Source organism: Rhincodon typus, chromosome 11, assembly GCF_021869965.1.
Source record: "Rhincodon typus isolate 14 chromosome 11, sRhiTyp1.1, whole genome shotgun sequence".
NCBI classification, from domain to species: Eukaryota; Metazoa; Chordata; class Chondrichthyes; order Orectolobiformes; family Rhincodontidae; genus Rhincodon; species Rhincodon typus.
Window position 1 is genome coordinate 37212408 of NC_063342.1, and position 25368 is coordinate 37237775.

At 42.9% G+C, this 25368-nt stretch overlaps 1 protein-coding gene across 1 annotated transcript; it reads right to left on the minus strand.

Moving 5' to 3' along the window:
• Positions 1-2935: 2935 nt before the first annotated feature.
• Positions 2936-25081, minus strand: LOC109936278 (T-cell surface antigen CD2-like). Its single transcript, XM_020534876.2, has 4 exons — positions 24784-25081; positions 21978-22241; positions 6126-6258; positions 2936-3826 (listed from the first exon to the last, which is right to left on the minus strand). The coding sequence occupies exons 1-3, from the start codon at positions 25007-25009 to the stop codon at positions 6149-6151; spliced, it is 600 nt and encodes a 199-aa protein (XP_020390465.2). The 5' UTR covers positions 25010-25081; the 3' UTR covers positions 2936-3826; positions 6126-6148.
• Between the last annotated feature and the right edge of the window lie 287 nt (positions 25082-25368).

A 25368-nucleotide genomic window follows, 5' to 3' on the forward strand; every position in this document is an offset into this window, starting at 1 on the left:
TCCCGAAACGTCAGCCTTCCTGCTCTTCTGATGCTGCTTGGCCTGCTGTGTTCATCCAGCTCTACACCTTGTTATCTCAGATTCTCCAGCATCTGCAGTTCCTAATATCTCTGAAGCACTCATATTAAGTTAGACAATGGAAAAAATGCATGGGTGAGTGTCAACTTCATCAAAGGTTTCACTGAATTTAAGAACAAGAAGGCAACGGTTATCATTTACACCTTTAATAGGATTGTTGCAATGCTACGGTAGGAACAAAACATGGAAAGGTTAAAATATGGAGGGATAAAAATTAGTTTGTGTTTGGGATTCATGATTGATGACTTCCTCTGATGATGGTCCTGTTGGAGGCAGGCAGCACACAAATTTGATGTTGCCACCTCGGTTATCTGATTGCAATGTAATACTGTCCATCATGCTGCTGGCTGCTTCTGCAATTATTGATGGCACTTGGTGTGCTCTGTCTGTCAGAGGGGAGCTCCACTGAACTTAGCAGGCTGTTCGTGAATACTATTGCTGCACTTCTAAACACAGAAAATGGAACATCAGGGTAGACGGAGGGTTCTAGAGTCATGGCTACAGTTTTGGAGGCCCTCAGGGTGGAGTTGGGCAGAAAGAGCATAGCCATGGTTCTGAAGGGGGCCAAGGGACCCTCAGCACAACCTTCAGAAGGGAATGGGAACAAATGGCCTGGTCAATTCACAGCCTCTGACTCAAGGACCTACAGTGGTGTCACAGATGTCAAAACCCTCACACGAATGATTAAGACCAACAGATCTATCTTCTCATGACATCTCCACTAACCTCTCAAGCTGATCAATACACCACATCCAACACCCACCCAGCAACACCCCCTGGAATATAGTTCTTGTGCATAGCATCCAAATGCTCTACTTTATCGTAACACCACTACCAAGCCTGGTAGCCTTACACTAACCTCTCAATGCCTCAACCTTCAGCTCTACAGTCACAGAAGGTGCTTCACTCAAAGAAACAGAGCAACACCTTCTCTGGAGTTCTTCCTTGTCCTGTGGAGGACATGAATCACAGAGTAAAAAAGAGCAGAGCTGATGGGGGGTATGGACAGCTGCTTCTCCTGAGTCCTGTGGAGGAGATGACTCTGCATTATTGAGGCAGATGAAATCAGCATCACTGAGATCATTCAGGATAATGGTATTTTTTCTGGCTTATGATACTTTCATACTTCCAGCTTGCTCTCATCCTGCTTTCTGGCCCAATGAGCAAGCTGCCTGTTTTACACCCAATCCTGTACCTCTGCCACCCCAACTTTTCTCTTCTCATTTCTGTTTTCTGACACATAGCTGCCCAGCACAAGCACACAAGGGGGGAAAGAAACAACAACAGAACAGTGCTGCCAAAGGAGTCCTGTTGCTGGTGCTGACACTCACAGTCACCACCCCGGAAACTGCTGCTGCACTAACATTGGAGGTTTATAGAAAGTTGGGATCATAACGTGGTCGTTCATGCAGGTACAATTGGGTTGCAGCTAGGCCAAGGGTAAGGGATGGGTTGCCTGCTTACTGGAGGGTGAAGTGTGGACAACATTTGCTCCAGAGAACCTACATTTGGACATAGACGGGGGTGGCATACAGAAGGACATTCTTGAACAAGAGCACTGAAATGCTGGTGCCATGGCTGACTTTGCAATCAGACTCCTGTTGAGAAGCGTGGAAGAGTCCAGCTTCCAATTGACAGGGGGCATTGTGCTGAGCTTTCCCATGCTACGGTTCCTGTTCTCTTTTATCTCTGTTGTGCCGTAGATACAGAGAGACTGCAACTGTAGCCTTTAGCTGTCACAGGGAACAGATTACCTATATCTTTGCCTTTCCACTTATTTTCAATATCATACATTTTTCATAATTATCTTAGCTGCAAATTGGGTTCCTGGCTCTTCAATTAATGCTTGTGTTCTGCTCTAATTCATATGAGTGCTTGATCTTTGTTGAATGACATGTGAACCTGTTGAATGGACCTTTTGATCTAAATTTGGAAAACGGATGTTAGGTCAATTGACAGGGTTGTCACAATTGAAAATGGGCCATGCTGGAAATTGTGGCAGGGTAGCACACACCTATAGGAGGATGGTTTGCTTCCATGGTGCCATCTCCAGAGGTGCCATGGATCTGAATTCTGGACCAAGAGATTCTGTTAAAGTGGATGCAAATTTCAGAGGTGACAATGCTTTCAGGGATTCTGGAGAAGAAAAGGAAATGAGATGGCAGTTTGTAGTGACAAAAGGATTGAAAAAATATGGTAAGTATGGCAATTTTGAGAAAGAGGCCTATCTGAGCAGATAGATAATTTACAACATCAGCTAAAACTGGGGATCAGCAGATGAGTGTGAGAATGATATCAAGAGCTGACAGTGGATCTTAAAGATCAGATTGACTCTGATATTAGGAGAGATACCACAGAAACATGCAGGATCATTGCATGGCAAGAAGGGAACCTGAGAATTTCATTTTATGAGAAAAGATAGGAGAGAATGCAGCAGAACCAACTGAACAGTTAGTATTAGACTAGTGAAGAAGAAACTCATAAAACTCCTCATACTTCTTGCAGAATATGAGGATGGAATGAGGTAGAGGTGAATTAAGGTAAAGACCAAAATTATTAAGGATGAGAATCACTTGGTACAGACACCAAGGGAAAAGAAGGAATGGCATCTCAGGGTGGTTTTGAAGAACCATGAAAAAAAATCATTGTGAGAAGATGGAACATGATGAAATGTTCAAAGAAGAGGGTACACAAAGAGAAATGGGTAAGAGATCAAGGTGTGTTTTGCCAACAAATCATACTCCAGTAGTTTGGCTTTGCCAGATATTGAATGTTTCATCAGCCATAAAGCTTCAATAAGGATCCACTAAAGCCAAACTTTAGTAAAGCCATAACACTAATGCAATTATCCATTGGATCTTTGTGGATGGTTTATCCTTGTTTGAATGAATACATATTCAAAACAGAAATGCAGAGAAGCACATTAAGTGTTCTTCTGTTGACAGACTCAAAAGCGATTATGAGTGGTTTGGGTAAGTGTAAACATTGATGTTAGCTAATTGGGTAGGGAGGAGAATTTGGGATTGCTACTTAAAAGGGTGCAATGATAAGTACCACACTTCTGAGAATGCTAAGAGATGCACAAAGGGTAGCCTTAGATTTATCCAAACAAAATCCAAGCCTGGAATGACAACAGGAGAGACAGGGAAGCAGCAACGGGTTAAAGTAGGAATAGAACAGCAGAGTACCCAAGAGGGGAGAGGTAAGAAAAAACATGACTACTTCTCAGAAATGGAAGAAACAAGAGAAAAGTGACCAAGAGAAGTGGGAAAGAAAAGCAATCAAAGTGAGTTAAATATGCACACAAATGAGCACAAAAGGAAATCAGGCTACATTTAGGAGACACAGTCACATTTAGGAGAGTCATGTCCTCAGAGAAAATGTTCAGTGGCTAGGCATTCACAAAGCAAAATTTGCAACAATAATTTAATGCTGAATGCAGAGATTTTCATTTGTTTCTCAAATCTTTGAGTGGAACATCTCTGGAAACAGGAGTTTTTTTTAAAAAATGATAAAACTAATTTGCAAAACAGACAAAGGTTCAATGACTCAAATTGATGTAGCATATGGTTCTGTTCAACTGTGAAGAAAAATTTATGGATAATAAGTTGTATTTAACTCTGCAAGGCCACAGTCAAATACTTGAATATCCTGCAGGCCGGTTGCTTAATCATTTTTTTTTTCCTGAGTTCACTTTGTTGCACCGCTCACATTGCATTTTAATGCTTACTTCTTCACTGATTCCCAGCTGTAAAAAAAAGTGAAATAACATGCTTTGTTACAGGATGTGATTCAATGAATACTATCATCTAGAATTAAACATGGGTCACACATGTCTGTTCTGTAACAGACTGCACAGAGATGGAACAGGCGATCTTACTGATGCCAGCAATATGTGATGAGAAGCAAATCTCGGGGTCAAATGTAACACTAATTTTATGAACAGACTGGTTTAGTCTCAGACTGAAGCTAGGGAGAGGGATATAGTTGGCAGCTAGAAAATGGAATTTGGAGTAGGCACCAAATCTATGGTTTCTCATCTCCTAATATTTACTTAATAATCATAAACGCATGGAGTCATAGAGATATACAGCACGAAACAGACACTTCAGTTCAACTCGTCCATGCTGTCCAGATATCCTAAATAAATCTAGTCCCATTTGACAGCATTTGGCCCACATCTCTCTAAATCCTTCCTATTCGTATACCCATCCAGATGCCTTTTAAATGTTGTAATTGTTCCAGCCTCCACCACTTCTTCCGGCAACTCATTCCATACATGCACCACCTTCAGTGTGAAAAAGTTCCCCCTTAAGTCCCTTTAAATCTTTCCCCTCTCAACTTAAACCAATGCCCTCTAGTTTTGGACTCCCCCATCCTGGTGAAAAGACCTTGTCTATTTACCCTATCTATGCCCCTCATGATTTTATAAACCTCCATAAGATCACCCTTCAGCCTCTGACGCTCCAGGGAAAATATCTCCAATCTATTCAGCCTCTTTGTATAGCTCAAACCCTCCAACCCTGGCAACATCCTTGTAAATCAAGCATACCAAATGCCTTCTTCACTATCCTACCTATCTGCCATTCCACTTTCAAGGAACTATGAGCCTGAACTCCAAGGTCTCTTTGTTTAGCAACACTCCCCAGGACCTTACCATTAAGTGTATAAGTCCTGCCCTGATTTACCTTTCCAAAATACAGCACCTCACATTTACCTAAATTAAACTCCATCTGCCATTCCTCAGCCCATTGGCCCGTCTGATCAAAATAATCTGAGGTAACCATTTTCGCCGTCCACTGCACCTCCAATTTTGGTGTCATCTGCAAACTTACTAACCATACCTCCTGCGTTCACATCCAAATCATTTATATAAATGATGAAAAGCAGTGGACCCAGCACCAATCCTTGCGGTCACAGGCCTTCAGTCTGAAAAGCAAACCTCCACCACCACCATCTGCCTTCCACCTCTGAGCCAGTTCTGTATCCAAATGGTTTGTTCTCCCTCTCTTCCATGCGATCTAACCTTGCTAACCAGTCTACCATTAGGAACCTTGTTAACTACTTTATTGAAGCCCGTATAAATCACGTCCACGACTCTACCCCCATCAATACTCTTCGTTACCTCTTCAAAAAACTCAGTCAAATTAGTGGGACATGATTTCCCACACACAAAGCCATATTGACTATCCCTAATCAGTCCTTGCCTTTCCAAATACACGTAAATCCTGTCCCTCAGGATCCCCTCCACCAACTTGCCCACCACCAATGTCAGGCTCACCAGTCTATAGTTCCTGGTTTTTCCTTGCCACCACGTTAGCCAACCTCCAGTCTCCCCACACCTCACCTGTATCTATCAATGATACAAATATCTCAGCAAGGGGGTACACCTGATCAGGTCCTGGGGATTTATCCACCGTCATGCGTTTTAAGATGTCCAGCACCTCCTCCTCTGTAATGTGGATATTTTTCAAGATTCCGCTACTTATTTCCCCACATTCTTTAATTTCTATACCCTTCTCCACAGTAAACACTGGTGCAAACTACTCATTTAGTATATCCCCATCTCCTGCGATTCCACACATAGGCTGATCTTTAAGGGACCCTATTCTCTCTCTAGTTACTCTCTTTTTCCTGAATGTATTTGTAGAATCCCTTTGGATTCTCTTTAATCCTATTTTCAAAAGCAATCCCATGTCCCCTTTTTGCCCTCCTGATTTCCCTCTTAAGTATACTCCTGTTGCCTTTGTTCTCTTCTAGGGATTCACTATTGCCTATAACTGATATATGCTTCCATCTTATTCTTAACCAAAACCTCAATTTCTCTTGTCATCCAGCATTCCCTACACCTACCAGCCTTGAGAAGAGAAATTGAGAGAGTTGAGGTGAGGTAAAGCTGCATGCAGTGAAAATTAATTTTGTGCTTTTGGATGATAACGCCTGTCAATGAGACCAAGGATTGATCCTTGGGGGACACCAGAGATAACGGAGACACCAGTGAAGTCATTGTACATGAGACTCCATTGTAAATTCAATTATAAACTCACCTTCCATTGTCTTGCAGATGTTGTTAAAGATATCTCTGGAGAAAGAAATATGCCACGCCCACAAGAATAATCAGAAAAAGCACCACCATCAGAACAATAATAACCTGCACATAATGATGACCTTCTTCTGAACCTAAAGTAAGAGAGGAAATAAACAGACATGAGAAGGACATACAAAAATGAGTTGTTTAGAACAAAGCTGCAAATGGTCCAACTTTTTATGTTGATGAAATTGCTGCCTCACTCTGTTAGGCGGCTCTAATGCTGTCAGCATCCCAATAATTAAAATGGCAGAAAACTCGAAATTGTTGGAAATGCAGCATGTAAGTACCTACCCATCATTTAACCTCTTGACCTTCCATGTTCTTACTTGTAGACAGGCTTAAAATCAGGCCAAATATTTTTGAAAAGGTGTCACAGCAGAGTAGCTCATTTTTAAGAAATTCAAGGCTATTACATTTGAAAACAAATATTGGGCTGAGTTTCCCAGTCCCTGAATAATGTGAGCAATGTAAATAATGTAAAGACAGCTGGGAAATACAGCATGAATACAAAAATGAGATTCTCAATGATGACAAAAAAAGTCAGATTTTCCACTCAAGGTCTCAATGGCTAGCTGAGAATCTCAATAGTGAGTGGTGAGGGGCCTATTTGCATGTATTAGTATCTCATTACTACCTAATTTTGCTTCATTTATATGCAACTTACTGTTTTCCCACATGGCATAGAGAAACTGGGTGGCACCAATTCCTGACATGAAGGTCAGAGTGTTTACCTGGCAGTTCACCAGCACCTACCTTGGCCAAAATTCCCGACATCTCAGGACATGCTCCATGGTCAGGGACTACCTGTATTTACAATATCTATAAATAGACTAGGAGCAGAGGTTATTTAGTGATCTATGTGAAAATCAGACTCCTGTGGCACAGTGGTATTGTCTCTACTTCTGGGTCAGTAGGCCCAGAATCAATTCGCACCTACACCAGAGGTGTGTAATAATATGTCTGAATAGGTTCAATAGTTAAATCTAAGGCTGGGAAATGAATACCTATAATATAGTTCAGCTCCTTCAATACTGCACTTTGGACATTTTTTATTGCAAGGACGCTTTGCATACATGGATAGGAACTCATCTCATTAATTAGAACAGAATGCATTTTAGGGCTTTTTGCTTGCTTTCTTAGTGCTTACTCACTTTGCAACTACTTAGATGCTCACTGCACCTTTGCATTGTCTTGCATTTCTTGCACATTGCTGCTTCATTCAGAATTTACAGGCCTGTCTGTCTTTCCTTGCTTTTTAGCACAGGCAGAAAAGCAGACAGCTTGTCAGGCTTTTCAATACTACACTGGACTACTTCAGTGTCACACTTGCAGCATGTGCCATCAACTTACAAAGCAAACATACTGAATGTATTTCAACCAAATGGCTTTGACTTGAATTCTAAGGAGAGTCTCCTCATTCTAGTCAGAGGGAGCTTTGGTCAGTCAAAAGTGGAAGCCACCATCAGTCAAGGACATCATCCAATTGTATGTCCAGGGGCTTGAAAAGGGTCTGTCAGTTGCTTGAGATAATCAAGGTCAGGGATTCTATCTCATTACAGTTCAGCGATGCACAATAGACAGTTCTGCAGGTTGAGTTCAACTAGTCAAGGTTCAGCAAAAAATCAATCAGAAGATGCATAGAGATCAATCAGGGTTATGGTCCACCATCAGTCAGGGCCATCATTACAAATCAGTCAGGTGTTGGGCCAAGTTTAGTCCTAGGGTCTGTGCACTGAGTGTCAAGGGTGGTTGACAGAAGCCATTGGTGTGTGGTATGTTGGGAAGTTAAGTGTAGTGGTTAAAGGCAGCTTGATGGGATGCAGAGGGGACAATAATTGTGAAGAGGGGACAAGTCAACATATAAGCGTAGAAGACAACAGACCATCGGACGGTGTGGAGTGCCGCAGTGGGGTGGCGGGCGGGGGGAGCAATGGTCACCACCATCCTGGCTTCAAAAGATGGGCAGTACATACAATGTTTGGCATAACTAAGCTGTGGGCCTGGGGCTCAGGGGGTAAAATGGCAACATGAAGTATTAAATGAAAGAGTTTCTTTTAGAAATGTGGGGAGACTCAAATCTGATGGATTGATAAGTAGGGCAAGTCAGAAAAGAACACGAATGTTAGGAGAGTCACTTGGATTGATAATCTAAGCCTGTAACTCACTCTCTGAAGCATTGTGTGGCCTCCAGTGCTCATCCAAATCACAAATGTGCAATGGAAATGAAAACCAGCTGCTAATACACCCAGAGTGGGCAGAGTGAGTTTTTTTTTTGTCTGAGGTAGTAAGCTCCATTTATGAGCAATGTCATGCCATTCAAAGACAATTGTGGTAATCAAGCACTTATGCAATACAGGTTAAAGATATCTGTACCGTCTCCTGGTATCATGAGGATCTTCTGCTGCTAAGAGATATAACAGCTTTGAACGTACATGAGTTAAAGGAATTTCTTGATGGTAATGGCCTGGAATTTGCAGCAGTGATGATGTTGGTTGTCCTTTGAGATCAAATGAAATAAAGGATATGCCAACTCATCAACAGTGAACACAGTAACAGTTATATAGCCCGAGTCTGGACACCCCACTGTCAAAACAGTCGGGACATTGAGATTGATATATTGTTGACATTCATAGATACTGCTCTATGATACTGTTCACGAGCAGCAACAAGGTGTTGACATTGATCCATTTCAAAATGACATACTGTTTGGAGCTCTTCAAGGAGTTCCTTCTCATGGTGATACTTCCAGTTCTTTAGGCTTAATGCAAGAACACTTCAAGTTTCTCTTAAGCATGTCTTTGTAGTGGCTCTTTGGTCAAATCTGGCTTCTTTTGCCAGGCACTAACATGTCCTACCCAGGACAGTTGGACTATCAGGGGAATTGCCTCAATACTGGTTCACTGGCCTCAGTCTAAGATTTTGAGATTTCTAATCATGTCTTGCCAGTGGATATTGAGGATAGAGCAAAGGGCACACAGTTAATATTGTTCCCACTGCCTTCCATCTTAAACGTATAGATTTCAAGTTACATAAAATAAAGAAGGGAAGTAATAATAAGAGTGCTAATGTCTTGATCTTCATGGTCTAATGTGGTAAATTTAATATTTCAGTGTAAAGCCTTCTGAGTGCCTATCTCATTTGTTGATCTTAACTGATATCTTTTTATCAATCAAATCATCACTGAAGATAAGGATTGCACGACATTTAAAACTACCAATATGTGTCAGCTTTGTATAATAGTTCTAGAGTCATAGGGTACAGAAGAGGCCCTTCAGCCCAGCAGATCTGCTGTAATCTATCCACACTAATCCCACTCTCCAGCACTTAACCCGTAGCCTTGAATGTTGTGACATTTTATCATATACTTTTTAAAGGTTTTGAGCACTCCCACCTCTACTAACCTCCCAAGCAGTGCATTCCAGATTCCCTCAACCCTCTGGGTGAAAAGACTTTTCCTCAAATTTCTTTTAAATCTCTGCCTTTCACTTTCTAATTGTGTCCCCGCATTATTGATACTGCAGTAAGAGGAACAGCTGCTTTCTAACCAATCTGTTCGTTCTCCTCATAATCTTATATTATCTCAATCAGGTCCTCTCTCAGCTATCTCTGCTCTAATGAAAACAACCTGAGTTTATTCAGCCTCTCTTCATAGCTGAGATGCTGCATCCCAGGCAATATCCTGGTGAATCACCTCTGCAACCCCTCCAGTACAATCACATCCTTCTTATAATATGATGACCTGAACTGCATATAATTCTCCAGCTGTGGCCTACCAAAGTTTTCTACAAAGTGACTGAGCACATATAGGGAGAGCTCAACGTAGCAATGATAAGGGATGTCCAACACCTGCGGAACAGAGACCAGGATGAACGAACATCAATCAGCTCATGTATGCTCACAAAAATCTGGTGGTTGAAATATCTGCTCCTGGTGTCATTTCTACCTAGGAACCTTGCCAAATTCCACACGCACTGTAGGGCAAGTCCCTGTTGCTCTACATAAGACAGTTTCCTCCTGAAGGAACCTCAACCCCTGCCTAGTGCTCAATGGAGGCCGAATAGTTTAATGTTTATTGAGAAGAGATGGCCATTGCATTGGATGGGGTCTCTGTGCCTGAGAGCAGGGGTGACACCAGTTGTTACAGACAATCTCATTTGAAGTGTCATTCTGAAAGATAAATGTAAAATTTTTGACATTTCAAATGCCATAATTGCAGTTCCTATTTAAAGCATCTCTTGAGCAATATCGGCCATGAGGCTAACTGTGGAGATAGGACAGTAATCTGGATCAGGAACAATGAGAAGGGTTTAGCTTAAAAAGTCCAATGCCCTCTGCTAATACCTGAGCCTCCAATGATCCCTCAACAGCTTCAGCTTCATTCATGGACATTGCCAGTTTCAACTCCTCCACCATCCACTCCATCTCAGCCAGGAGGAGTGAACGAGCGTGTCCTGGAAGGAATGGTCCCTCTTGCAGGCCTGCAAAGGAGGAGAGGTGAATATTCGTCTGGTGACGGCTTCCACCGGACGTATTGAAAATAGAAGCTAATGATCCTTTGGATATGGATGTTGGTGGGATGGTAAGTGAGGACCAAGGGAACTGCTGTTGTGGGAGCAAAGAGAAGGTTGATGGCAGAAGTGCGGGAGATGGGTCAGGCACAGCTAAGAGCCCTGTCAAGCACACTGGTAGGGAATCCTCAGTTGAGGGAAAAGATGGATGTTTCTGAAGCCCACTTGCAGAAGCAGGCATCATCAGAACTGATGCAACAGAAATGGAGGAACTAGGAGAATGGAATAGAGACTTTACATGAAGCAGGGTGCAAAGAATTATATTCCGGGTAACTGTGGGAGTCAATGGGTTTGGTGTGGATGTTGGGGGCCATCCTATCTCCAGAAATGGAAACAGAGATGTTGAGTAAGGAAAGGAAGGAGTCAGAGATGGACCAGGTGAAGGTGAGAGCAGAGTGGAAATTGGATGTGAGATAGGTAAACTTTTCCAATTCCGGACAAGAGATGTCATTAGTGTGCCAAAGAGAGAGTTGTGGATGGGGTCCAGAGTAGGATTGGAACAAGGAATGTTCCACTTACCCCATAAAAGGACAGGCATAACTGGGGCCCAAGTGGGTACCCATGACCACCCCTTTGACTGAAGAAAGTGAGAGGAGTTTAAAGGAGAAGATGTTCAGGATGAGAACGAGCTCAGCCAGGTAGAGGAGGGTGGTGGTGGATGGGGACAGTTCAGGCCTCTCTTTCATATAGAAGTGGAGAGCCCTGACACCATCCTGATGGGGGAGAGATGTGTAAAGGGATTGTGGACACGTGCCTGAATTTCAATGGTGGTGTCATGGTCTAGATAGAGTTATGAGGAGGTGTCTGAGATCTCAGCTTCTGCATGTAGAGGTCAGTCCACCAAATAACAACAGCACCACCCTTGTTGCAGACTTGATGACAAAGTCAGAGTTGGACCTGAGAGCACAGAGTGCAGTCAGTTCACTGAGAACTAGGTTTGAATGGGTGAGGGGCAGAGAAATTAAGGTGATTGTGAGAATATTTTCCCCATGGAAGACATGCTTAAGACCAGAAAGCATAAGTTTAGAGTGAGGATAAGGTGGTTTAGAGGGGATCTGAGGAGTTTTTTTCACACTGAGGGTGATTGAAATGTGGGATGTACTGACTGTGAGGGTGGTGGAGGCAGGTACTTTCATAAATTTCAGAAGCATCCAGATGAGCATGTAAAATGCCAGGGCATAGTAGGTTATGGAGCATGTGCAGGTAAATGGGATTAGCACAGTTTGGTGTTTGTTGGTTAGCATATGTGCATGATGGGCTAAAGGGACTGTGTCTATGTTGTATGAGTTTTTGACTATGTACATGTGGGTTACATTGAGCTCAGGAATTTCTTTATCTGACTCCTCTCCATTCCCATCAACCAAAGACACTCTTGCTTTTCCCAGTCAGAATCCACTCAATTATTCCACCTGTCCCCCCTCACCATCTCCATCTGCTGGTAGAGGTTCGAGAGAACTGCACAGCTCCCTTGTCCTGTACCACCATCACCACCTGCTGCTGGAAGTCCCATTACATACCAACAGGCACATTTAAATAATACATTTGAAAGGCAGTCTAGTTTTTCATGCTAAAACAAAACCCGAGTTTCCGGATTTGCCATTAAGTACCTGCCTTACCAATATATATGACGATGTTTGATTGGAATAACAAGTATACCGTTTTGGATACTGTTGGGGGGGACGACTTACCAGGGGTAAGCCATGGGGTACAGGTCTCTGGCACAGAGTCTGTCCCTGTTGCTCAGGAGGGAAGAGGGGAGAGGAGGAGAACATTAGTTATTGGGGACTCCATAGTTAGGGGGACAGATAGGAGATTCTGTGGGAACAAGAGAGACTCGCGGTTGGTGTGTTGCCTCCCAGGTGCCAGGGTCCGTGATGTCTCAGATCGTGTTTTCGGGATCCTTAAGGGGGAGGGGGAGCAGCCCCAAGTCGTGGTCCACATAGGCACCAACGACATAGGTAGGAAAAGGGATGGGGATGTAAGGCAGAAATTCAAGGAGCTAGGGTGGAAGCTTAGAGCTAGAACAAACAGAGTTGTTATCTCTGGTTTGCTACCCGTGCCACGTGCTAGCGAGGCGAGGAATAGGGAGAGAGAGCAGTTGAACACGTGGCAACAGGGATGGTGCAGGAGGGAGGGATTCAGATACCTGGATAATTGGGGCTCATTCTGGGGTAGGTGGGACCTCTACAAACGGAATGGTCTACACCTGAACCAGAGGGGTACCAATATCCTGGGGGGGAAATTTGCTTATGCTCTTCGGGAGGGTTTAAACTAATTCAACAGGGGGGTGGGAACCTGAATTGTAGCTCCAGTGTACAGGAGGTTGAGAGGAGTGAGGTCATAAATAAGGTTTCAAGGTCGCAGGAGTGTACCGGCAGGCAGGAAGGTGGTTTGAAGTGTGTCTACTTCAATGCCAGGAGCATCCGGAATAAGGTGGGTGAACTTGCAGCATGGGTTGGTACCTGGGACTTCGATGTTGTGGCCATTTCGGAGACATGGATAGAGCAGGGACAGGAATGGTTGTTGCAGGTTCCGGGGTTTAGATGTTTCAGTAAGATCAGGGAAGGTGGTAAAAGAGGGGGAGGTGTGGCATTGTTAGTCAAGGACAGTATTACGGTGGCAGAAAGGACATTTGATGACAACTCGTCTACTGAGGTAGTATGGGCTGAGGTTAGAACCAGGAAAGGAGAGGTCACCCTGTTGGGAGTTTTCTATAGGCCTCCGAAAAGTTCCAGAGATGTAGAGGAAAAGATTGCAAAGATGATTCTGGATAGGAGCGAAAATAACAGGGTAGTTGTTATGGGGGACTTTAACTTTCCAAATATTGACTGGAAACGCTATAGTTCGAGTACTTCAGATGGGTCAGTTTTTGTCCAATGTGTGCAGGAGGGTTTCCTGACACAGTATGTAGATAGGCCAACAAGAGGCGAGGCCACATTGGATTTGGTACTGGGTAATGAACCAGGCCAGGTGTTAGATTTGGAGGTAGGTGAGCACATTGGTGATAGTGACCACAATTCGGTTACGTTTACTTTAGCGATGGAAAGGGATCGGTATATAACGCAGGGCAAGAGTTATAGCTGGGGGAAAGGCAATTATGAGGCGATGAGGCAAGATTTAGGATGCATAGGATGGAGAAGGAAACTGCAGGGGCTGGGCACAATTGAAATGTGGAGCTTGTTCAAGGAACAGCTACTGCGTGTCCTTGAGAAGTATGTACCTGTCAGGCAGGGAGGAAGTGGTCGAGCGAGGGAACCGTGGTTTACTAAAGAAGTTGAATCTCTTGTCAAGAGGAAGAAGGAGGCTTATGTAGAGATGAGGCGTGAAGGCTCAGTTAGGGCGCTTGAGAGTTACAAGTTAGCCAGGAAGGACCTAAAGAGAGAGCTAAGAAGAGCCAGGAGGGGACATGAGAAGTCTTTAGCAGGTAGGATCAAGGAAAACCCGAAAGCTTTCTATAGGTATGTCAGGAATAAAAGAATGACTAGGGTAAGATTGGGGCCGGTCAAGGACAGTAGTGGGAAGTTGTGCGTGGAGTCCGCAGAGATAGGAGAGGTGCTAAATGAATATTTTTCGTCAGTATTCACACAGGAAAAAGACAATGTAGTCGAGGAGAATACTGAGATACAGTCTATTAGACTAGATGGGATTGAGGTTCATAAGGAGGAGGTGTTAGCAATTCTGGAAGGTGTGAAAATAGATAAGTCCCCTGGGCCGGATGGGATTTATCCTAGGATTCTCTGGGAAGCTAGAGAGGAGATTGCAGAGCCTTTGGCTTTGATCTTTATGTCGTCATTGTCTTCAGGAATAGTGCCAGAAGACTGGAGACTAGCAAATGTTGTCCCCTTGTTCAAGAAGGGGAGTAGAGACAACCCTGGTAATTATAGACCAGTGAGCCTTACTTCAGTTGTGGGTAAAGTGTTGGAAAGGATTATAAGAGATAGGATTTATAATCATCTAGAAAGGAATAATTTGATTAGGGATAGTCAACACGGTTTTGTGAAGGGTAGGTCGTGCCTCACAAACCTTATTGAGTTCTTCAAGAAGGTGACCAAACAGGTGGATGAGGGTAAAGCGGTTGATGTGGTGTATTTGGATTTCAGTAAAGCGTTTGATAAGGTTGCCCATGGTAGGCTATTGCAGAAAATACGGAGGCATGGGATTGAGGGTGATTTAGCAGTTTGGATCAGAAATTGGCTAGCTGTAAGAAGACAGAGGGTGGTGGTTGATGGGAAATGTTCATCCTGGAGTTCAGTTACTAGTGGTGTACCTCAAGGATCTGTTTTGGGGCCACTGCTGTTTGTCATTTTTATAAATGACCTGGATGAGGGCGTAGAAGGATGGGTTAGTAAATTTGCGGATGACACCAAAGTCGGTGGAGTTGTGGATAGTGCGGAAGGATGTTGCAGGTTACAGAGGGACATAGATAAGCTGCAGAGCTGGGCTGAGAGGTGGCAAATGGAGTTTAATGCGGAAAAGTGTGAGGTGATTCACTTTGGAAGGAGTAACAGGAATACAGAGTACTGGGCTAATGGTAAGATTCTTGGTAGTGTGGATGAGCAGAAAGATGCTCGGTGTCCATGTGCATAGATCACTGAAAGTTGCCACCCAGGTTGATAGCGTTGTTAAGAAGGCGTACAGTATGTTAGGTTTTATTGGTAGAGGGATTGAGTTTCGGAGCCATGAGGTCATGTTGCAGCTGTACAAAACTCTGGTGCGGCCGCACTTGGAGTATTGCGTACAGTTCTGGTCACCGCATTATAGGAAGGATGTGGAAGCATTGGAAAGGGTGCAGAGGAGATTTACCAGGATGTTGCCTGGTATGGAGGGAAGGTCTTATGAGGAAAGGCTGAGGGTCTTGAGGCTGTTTTCGTTAGAGAGAAGAAGGTTACTAGGTGACTTGATAGAGACATACAAGATGATCAGAGGATTAGATAGGGTGGACAGTGGGAGCCTTTTTCCTCGGATGGTGATGGCTAGCACGAGGGGACATAGCTTTAAATTGAGGGGTGATAGATATAGGACAGATGTCAGAGGTAGGTTCTTTACTCAGAGAGTAGTAAGGGCGTGGAATGCCCTGCCTGCAAAAATAGTAGACTCGCCCACTTTAAGGGCATTTAAATGGTCATTGGATAAACATATGGATGATAATGGAATAGTTTAGTTTAGATGGGCTTCAGATTGGTTTCACAGGTCGGCGCAAAATCGAGGGCTGAAGGGCCTGTACTGCGCTGTAATGTTCTATGTTCTATGTTCTATGTTCTATGAATTTGACTGGTACAGAACCTCAATTTTTTGAAAGACTGATGGTTGGTCCAAACAGCTTTGACTTCTCTGAAAATCTGTCAATCACGGTGCATAAGTCTCTCATTTCTGAGTGATTAGTGTGCAATCACGGGCAAACAGAACTTCTTCAGTGAATTTTCCAGAAGTGTTGGATTTTGCACAAGATATCATAGGTCAAAGAGTGAGCCATCAAGATGGTTTTGGGGATACACTCCCTCTTTGAGATCATTGCCAATGTGGTTAAAGACACAGGTGAACACACCCACTATAAGGAGAGTAACCACCCTTAGCAGCCAACTAACCATGCCCAAAGCCCTGGACAGATCTCAGATGATACTCTTGACTTATCATGCCAGCACCCCCTGCCTGAAGGGTATCTCCCTTGGCTTGACTGAGGATTACTCCACTTCGACTTTGAGACACGGCCTTTTTCTTGAAAAACATGCAGTGCATTTGGTGCATTAAAAGTTGGAACATGGTGCAGATGACATAGTGCAGTGCCATAGAGCAACATGTCCACCCCCTTGACCAATGACTGCTGGCAACCAAGACAAGCTGTCTGGCATTGCGTCTGTGCTAAAAGGTTAATCAAGACAGAAGCACTGTCATCCTGTTAGCTCTGGCTAAGACAGCCAAGTATAAAAAGGCAAAGCAAGGCTAGGCTGGAATACTGGAAGAATCAAATTATGCTCAATGTGAGTGAACACGAAAAGAACAAGTAAGGATCCCTGACAGGTACCCTGGATCACTCCAGGAATTGGGTGCCTTGCCCAGTACACAAAGTATTTTGGCAGTAGCAATACAATGAAAGGTATTGGTGTTCTCCAAAGTGCAGCGTTATAATGCAGAACCATACCGTAAGTGAATTGTAGATATACCACATGCGTATGGTGAAACTGGTACATGTTGGATGTCAGTATCTATGGATGTGGCCTGAGTGTAGTGCTGACCATGGAGGATGCCTGAGATGTTGGTGTCTGATGTCCAAGGTAGAGGTCAGGAGGAGCAAGTGAGGAGTAGAAGTCACCAGGTTAAATGCTCTCTCTTTCATTTCAGAAATTTTCAGTGTCGCGTTTCTCTCCACAATATGGGTGAATGGAAACTGCATATTAATGAGGTGAGATTAAGGAACAATCAGGGTGATAATAGAATGCTTAGAAATTCAATTTTTCTGCTATTAGTCTTAATGCAAAACCCTATCGAAAAAATGTTGCATCTTGTTGAATGAGGTGAACTGCATTTTTAAAGATGTACAAAGTTCATAAGAGCACTAAAGAGCTTCACTGGCCTTGAAGGAATGGTTTTGAATGCGGTGAATATTAAATGCCTCTAACATGCATGAAATTCCATGAATTTTTAATGCTTTTTTGTTTTGATATATTAGCCTTTCCCTTAACTTATGTATATGTTCAAATTATTTATTTCACAATATGTCAATCTTTTTTTTCAAAAAAGTAAAGGGTTTCATTGCTTTTTACTTCCCTATTCAATGTTGGTAAGAATACTGCAACGTGACTGGCTGCTTTTCCTGTGTGATCTCTCGGTTTCTGGATGCACAGTGATCCAGTTGGTCTGCCTCATATTCAAATAAACATCTGGAAAAGTGAAATCTACAGTGAGAGATTGCTAGGCCCTAGCAGCTTGCTTAAAAGTCTGCAGTAAGCTTTGTTTTTCACTGTTGGCTGCAAAATTGAACCTCTTCTATGTTTTTGGATACATTTTGCAAACCTACTTATCAGGATCAGTGAACAAAAATCCCATCAGTTTATAGGGAGCTAAAGCTCCTAGGATATGCAAGAAAAGAACCAACAACATTACAGAGATCGTTCTAGAAATATATAAATTAACTGTTTGAGACAGACTAATGTCTCAGTCATGACTCAAAAATGCAGTCAAAGTTAATGCTGTTTTGATTCTCATTTTGCTGCAGGTCATAGTACAACCATGGTGGCAATTAGACAGACATCATCGCATCCTGTTGTACTTGGAAATTGATTCCATCAGGGGCACACTTTTCTTCATGTTTCATTCATTTCACCAAAATAAAACTGAAAACGAGTAAGCTTCCAGATTTTAGGCTTTTCTTTGAAAATATCTGGCCTATATTAATTAGATTAGATTGTTGCAATGCGTGCAGTTAATCATAGATATAACAGAATGGCATTGTATTGATTACCACAGAGTTCCCATGATTAATACATTATTAATTTGCATAGTTTTGGATATCAACACTTTATAGAAAAGGATAATTATGTACAAGGGTAATACTTGTCAGAGGAAATCAGAAGAAATTTGCAGCGGTTATCGGCTTTAGAATATGCCTTAGAAATGCAGTGCAGGATATTAATGCCTTATAAACTATTCACTAAAGATATACAAAATCCTTCCTGTATGCTACTTGTCATCACTTAAAAAGTGAAGAACAATAAGGGTTTTTGAGGAATTGAAAAAAAAGCTAGGTAACATTTGGGATGAAAATGCAATAGACATGTACCTATATTAGGTTTTTCCTACCGATTTCTAAATTGTTGAGCTAAATTTATGGGATGGTTTGTGGTCTTCAGTCTTAAATAGGCTCAATGATCAGTCAATCATATAGTTAACTTTCAACCTTGTTATTTCTCCTAGGTCTTTGCACCTCATATCAGCATCTTTGGAGGCTGGTACTTTCATCACAAAAGGAAAAATCTAAAGAACAATCTCAACTGCCGTTAATACATCAATCGCCTCAACCACTCCACCCCTCTCACACACTCCAACCTCTCCCCCACAGAACATGCAGCCCTCTGCTCCAACCCCAACCTCACTATAAAAGCCGCGGACAAGGGAGGCACAGTTGTGGTATGGCGCACTGACCTCTACATCGCCGAGGCCAGAAGCCAGCTCTCTGACACTCCTCCTACTGCCCCCTTGATCATGACCCCACCCACAGCCACCAAAACATCATCTCCCAAACCATCCACAACCTCATCACCTCAGGTGACCTCCCGCCCACAGCCTCCAACATCATCGTTCCCCAACCACGCATTGCCCGTTTCAATCTCCTTCTCAAAATCCACAAACCTGACTGCCCTGGTCGACCCATTGTCTCCGCCTGCTCCTGCCATACCAAACTTATCTCCACTTATCTCGACTCCATTTTCTCCCCCTTGGTCCAGGAATTCTCCACCTATGTCCGTGACATCACCCACGCCCTCCACCTCCTCCAAAACTTCCAATTCCCTGGTCCCCAAAACTCATCTTTACCATGGACGTCCAGTCCCTATACACTTGCATTCCCCATGCAGACGGCCTAAAGGCCCTCCACTTCTTCCTGTCCCGCAGGCCCAACCAGTCCCCCTCCACTTACACCCTCATCCACTTAGCTGAACTCGTCCTCATCCTTAACAACTTCTCCTTCAATTCCTCTCACTTCCTACAGACAAAGGGGGTGGCCATGGGTACCCGCACGGCCCCAAACTATGCCTGCCTCTTTATAGGGTACGTGGAACAATCTCTCTTCCGAAGCTGCACTGGCCCTATCCCCCAACTCTTCCTCTGTTACATCAATGACTGTATCGGCACCACCTCGTGCTCCCACGAGGAGCTCAAACAGTTCATCCACTTCACTAACACCTTCCACCCCAACCTAAAGTTCACCTGGACCATCTCCGATACCTCTCTCTCCTTCCTGGACCTCTCTGTTTCCATCTCCGACAACCACCTGGAAACTGATATCCATTTCAAGCCAACCGACTCCCACAGCTACCTAGAATACACACCCTCTCACCCATCTTCCTGCAAAAATGCCATCCCCTATTCCCAATTCCTTCACCTCCGCCGCATCTGCTCCCGAGATGAGGCATTCCACTCCCAGACATCCCAGATGTCCTCGTTTTTCAAGGACCGCAACTTCCCCTCCACAGTGGTCGAAAACGCCCTCGACCGTGTCTGTCACATTTCCCGCAACTCATCCCTCACACCCACTCCCCGCAATAACAACCAAAACAGAATCCCCCTCATCCTCACGTACCACCCCACCAACCTCCGAATCCAACGCATCATCCTCCGGAACTTGCACCATCTGCAATCTGACCCCACTACCAAAGACATTTGTCCCTCCCCACCCGTATCTGCTTTCCGGAGGGACCACTCTCTCACGACTCCCTTGTCCGCTCCACACTCCCCACCAGCCCCATCATCCCCGGAATTTTTCCCTGCAACCGCAGGAAGTGCTACACCTGCCCCTACACCTCCCCCCTCACCCCCATCCCAGGCCCCAAGAAAACCTTCCACATCAAACAGATGTTCACCTGCACATCTGGGAATGTGAGATACTGTATCCGCTGTTCCCGATGTGGCCTCCTCTACATCGGGGAAACCAACCGGAGGCTTGGAGACCGCTTTGTGGAACACCTACGCTCGGTTCGTGACAAACGACTGCACCTCCCAGTCGCAAACCACTTCAACTCCCCCGCCCACTCCTTGGACGACAAGGAGTCCAGTGCCACAACGATCCCACCCGAAGGTTGCAGGAACAGGACCTCATGTTTCGCTTGGGAACCCTGCAGCCCAATGGTGTCAATGTGGACATCACAAGCTTCAAAATCCACCCCCCCCCGACCGCATCCCAAAACCAGCCCAGCTCCCCCCCCACCTCCCTAACCTGTCCGTCCTTTCTCCCACCTCTCCACTTCTCCCACCTCAAGCCCCACCCGCACCTCCCACCTACCAGCCTCATCCCGCCTCCTTGACCTGTCCGTCTTCCCTGGACTGACCTACCCCCACCCTAACTCCCCACCTACACTCATCTTTACTGGCTCCATCCCCGCCTCTTTCACCTGTCTGTCTCTTCTCCACCTATCTGCTCCTTTATCCATCTTCCATCCGCCTCCCCCTCTCTCTCTATTTATTTCAGAATCCCCTTCCCCTCCCCCATTTCTGAAGAAGGGTCCAGACCCAAAACGTCAGCTTTCCTGCTACTCCGATGCTGCTTGGCCTGCTGTGTTCATCCAGCTCTACACCTTGTTATCTCAGAAACAATCTAAATTGTTTTTGTGAATCCATGGAGTCAGCAGCAGTTTGCATTTTTCCAAAACACTCCTTGCCAAGTTCCATGAACAATTCATCCAGAATACTGTGCCCTGAATTACAGACATACTCAGTCCATAATAGATGAAGACAATAAACAGGAAAGCTAACTGTAGACAGTTTCAAGATCTGCCTTTATTTGCCAGGACAGTGTCTTCTGGGAATGTTAGTTCTTGGCACCATCATCACTCAAAGGAATGTGCCCCAATGATATAGAATTTCATGCAATTTGGTCACTACAGCGTGAAAGCATCACGTCAATCACTACCAGTGATACATAAAACTTAGTCTGCTTTACAGTAACACATCAAGAGATTGACAGGCGTTTTGTTTTCAATGATCAACAAGTACAGCATTTTCCTTACGAAAAGAACGCATCAGCTCAACAGAAAATAGAACTTTTTCTGAAATAGCCAGAAGTGCAACAGTGCCGAAAACTGATGATGGCATTTACCGGAAATCAACTCCTGACAAGCGAAGCAAGCTGCCTCATCTGAGCAGGGGTGATTAAGTGCATTCATTCAAGCATCAGTGCCCTAACTATTAGCTGTCAGAGAAAAGGGTTATGTGATGCATTTTAGAACCAATAGATTGTATTACCTTTCTTTGGACTGCATTGCTTTTCATTCCATTAATTCCTTAGATGCCCTTCCCTCTCCTGCACCCCCTATTATTTCTCAAGGCTGACACCATTAGAAATTGTACTGATTGGCCATTTACAATCTTCATATTCCCTCAGCCAATTCATTCATATTTGCAATGATGATCTGAAATTACTGTATTCCATCAAATGTAGTTTCAAATTTGATTTATAAGTTTTTGATTTTAAAATTGCTAAACATATTCTCTTTACTAAAGGAAGTCACAGAACATTGCTTTATACTTACCTGTACAGGTAAGTTCTCTTGGAGCAGTCTGGATTTTACTAATTGGGTTTTCAACTTTACAGAAGAATGTTTTATTGCCAAATAAAGAGGTAGAATTCTTCAGTGTAGCCTTCTTTCCATCAGATGAAAACACAGCATTGTCTTCAGTAAGTTTTTGGTCATTCAAATAGAAGTTAAATGGAATCCCTCCACGAACCTCACATGACATGAACACATCTCGCTCAGAGATACAAGTAATATTCAATACCGGTGTTGATAGTTTCTCTGAAAAAGAAAAAAAGTGGAAATTCTGTACAAATTGTTTATGGGCCATTCTGAAATAGGTTTTCCTTTTAGATGTTTGTAATTATTTATATGCTATTACTGAAGTTCTGATATCAGCAAAACAATTTCTCATTGAAGTAATCAAGTAATCCATCCATATCTAAATGTTATCAGAATTTTATAGCATACTGATTTCCTATTTTCACATTTTTATCACACTTTGTGTCTTTCCCTGTTAAAAATCCTTATGTCTACGTTTATTGAATTTTCTATGTAAACATTTTTTGTATAATTCACTGATGGGACATGGGTGTCCCTGGCTGGCCAATATTTACTATCTGACCCTAGTTGCCCTTGAAAAGGTACTGGTGAGCTGCCTTCTTGAATAACTGCAGGCCATTTGGTTTAGATAGACCCAAAATGCCATTAAGGAGGGAATTCCACGATTTCAACCCAGTGACATTGAAGGAATGGTGATACATTTTCCAAGTCAGGATGGTAAGTGGCTTGGACATGATGGTGTTTCCACGTAACTACTGTTTTTGTCCTTCTAAATGGTAATGGGTGTGGATTTGGAAGGTTTTGTGTAAGGAACCTTGGTGAATTTCTGCAGTGCATCTCTGGCAGTTGTGTGGCATTAGTGTTTCTTGCCACTTGTCAACCTACGCTTGGATGTTGTTCAGTTCTTGCTGCACTTGGACATGGACTGCTTCAGTATCTGAGGAGTCACAAATGGTGCTGAACATTGTCCAATCATCAGCAAACATCCCCACGTCTGACCTTATGATGGAGGGAAGGCCATTGCTAAAGCAGGTGAAGATGGTTGGGCCAAGGTCATTAACCTGAGGAACTCCTTCACATATATCCTGAGCTGAGATGACTACCTACAACAATCACGTGTACACTTTAAGCCAGGTATGACTCAACCAGCAAAGACCAGTCCTCATGATTGCCGTTAACTATACTTTTACGAGGGTTCCTTGATGCATACTTGGTCAATTGTGACCTTGATGTCAAGGATAGTCATTGCCACACTATTGATGTCATTGCCATTTTATAGTGGAATAAGGTCACTGGGTAGCTTTTTTCCAACAATACAATCAAAACGCTTTCTAAAAATTTTTCAACTGAAACTCTATGATGTGTCATTTTTCCTCTGAAACTTACATTTCTAATGTCTACAGTAAGTGTTTAAACCAGAATCTAAAATATATATTTCACAATATGATTAGATGTATCATAATTGTCCTATATTTAGAAATATAGAAACTAGGAGCTGGAGTATGACTTTTGAGTAATCCAAGATTTTTCTCCTGAGTAGGTGAAAGTTTTGTTGAGATGCAGACATCTCAAACCAGGCTGGCACAGGGGTCACCCGTGTGCAGCCTTGCCAAGTCTGAGCTGTTACGCACATATATGATGCACTATAATTGAATGTGAAATGTGCTTACAGAAATGCTAAAACAAGCTGCTTTCCTAATTTGCAAATTATGTCTCTGAGGATTGAGCTGCACATGTACAAGAATCTTTGACCCAATAGGCATCATGTATACAGTGATGGATAAACCTAGCTGTCACCCATAATAACATTGAACTGCTTTCACATTTGTTCTCACATAAAATGGATCTGAGATGAAGTATTAACTTGTTCTATTCTTCATATCATGTGCTAACATTCCCAAGAAGAACAGAAAATGCTGGGATAACTTCAGAAGAAGATTCATACTGGACTCAAACCATTATCACTGCTTCACTTTCCACAGATGATGCCAGACCTGTTGAGTTTCTCCAGTACCCACTGTTTGTATTTCAGTTCACCTGCATCTGCAATACTTTGTTTTTGTTCTCAAGAAAAACACTGGGGTTCAATTCATTTTGGAAGATTAATAGAAGAGAAAATCAAACTAAATGTAAAAATGGTTAATAATACTAAATAAAAACCAAGCAAACTGCGAATGCTGTAAATCAGAAACAAATAAAGAAATTGCTGGAAAACCTCAGCAGGTCTGGCAGCATCTGTGGAGAGAGAAATCAGAGTTAACGTTTTGGGTCAATTGACCCTTCCTCAGAACTCTTCAGAACTGTTCTGAGGAAGGGTCACTCAACCAGAAACATTTCTGATTTCTCTCCACAGATGCTGCCAGGCCTGCTGAGTTTTACCAGCAATTTCTATTTTTGTTTAGGGTTAATAATACACTTCCAATGGCGATATAACTTACCCCTATTGACCCTGTACTTACAAATTTACAATAATGGAATAACCTAGTGCTCACCACATTATCCAATGCCTTTAAAGGATTAATAAAATATTAAAAGACAGACAAGTATCAAGTTAAATTTGACAACAGACTACTGTAACAAAGCAATCTTTAGCAGGACAAGCATAGTGTAGTATACTGGATCAGAGTTGAACATGAATTGCACCCTATCTGATACTCAGAGGTGCAGCTACATTGGAAAGCTAGAGATCCCGATTTTACAACTCTTAAGGCATTTCTTAATTTTCTTAAAAGTACAGAAACTATTTTTTTAAAAAACTTACCGAGTAAATGCAATTTAAAATCTTGACTGCATTGAAGTTTTCCTTCCTTATTATGTACTTCAAATTTGTAATCTCCTTCATCGTCTTTTGTTATGATGTTAAATTTCAGTGTGCCATTTGAAAAAACTTCAACTCTATGCATAAATTTTCCATACACTTTAGAACCATTTCGGTATCGTGCAACTATTTGTAACCTCCCTTTTAACCACCTTAAGTCATTTTCCATATTGAAGCTTTGATTGCAAACATTTATGAGTACTGTACTCCCAGCTTCGCTGTAAATATTCTCTACATTCTCACTAGTTTCTGTAAGAAACCATCCTAAAAATGAACAGAAAATAAATGATAATTATTGTAATACTAAAATTTCACACAATTCAAAACAATTAATTTCAACTTATAAATAAACTTTCAATTTGGTTTAACTTACCTGTAACAGCTATCAATAGAATGAAGCTGTATTGTGAAGAGATGCTGTAGGAAGTCATCCTGTCTGGTTTTAACTGTCTGATTGAAATTTGGATTTAGTTAACAATCTTCTTAAGGGGAAAACTAAACAAAATATTGGAAAGCTTTTGTAGCCAC

What these genes read in the sequence shown, in the direction of transcription:
- LOC109936278 (XM_020534876.2), bottom strand. Translation starts at nt 25,009, where the DNA reads ATGGAAAATGACTTAAGGTGGTTAAAAGGGAGGTTACAAATAGTTGCA. An exon ending in TTTTAAATTGCATTTACTCG is followed by an intron (nt 22,242 to 24,783) that starts GTAAGTTTTTTA and finishes TTTCTTTTTCAG; the next exon opens with AGAAACTATCAACACCGGTA. An exon ending in AAGAGAACTTACCTGTACAG is followed by an intron (nt 6,259 to 21,977) that starts GTAAGTATAAAG and finishes CTCTTACTTTAG; the next exon opens with GTTCAGAAGAAGGTCATCAT.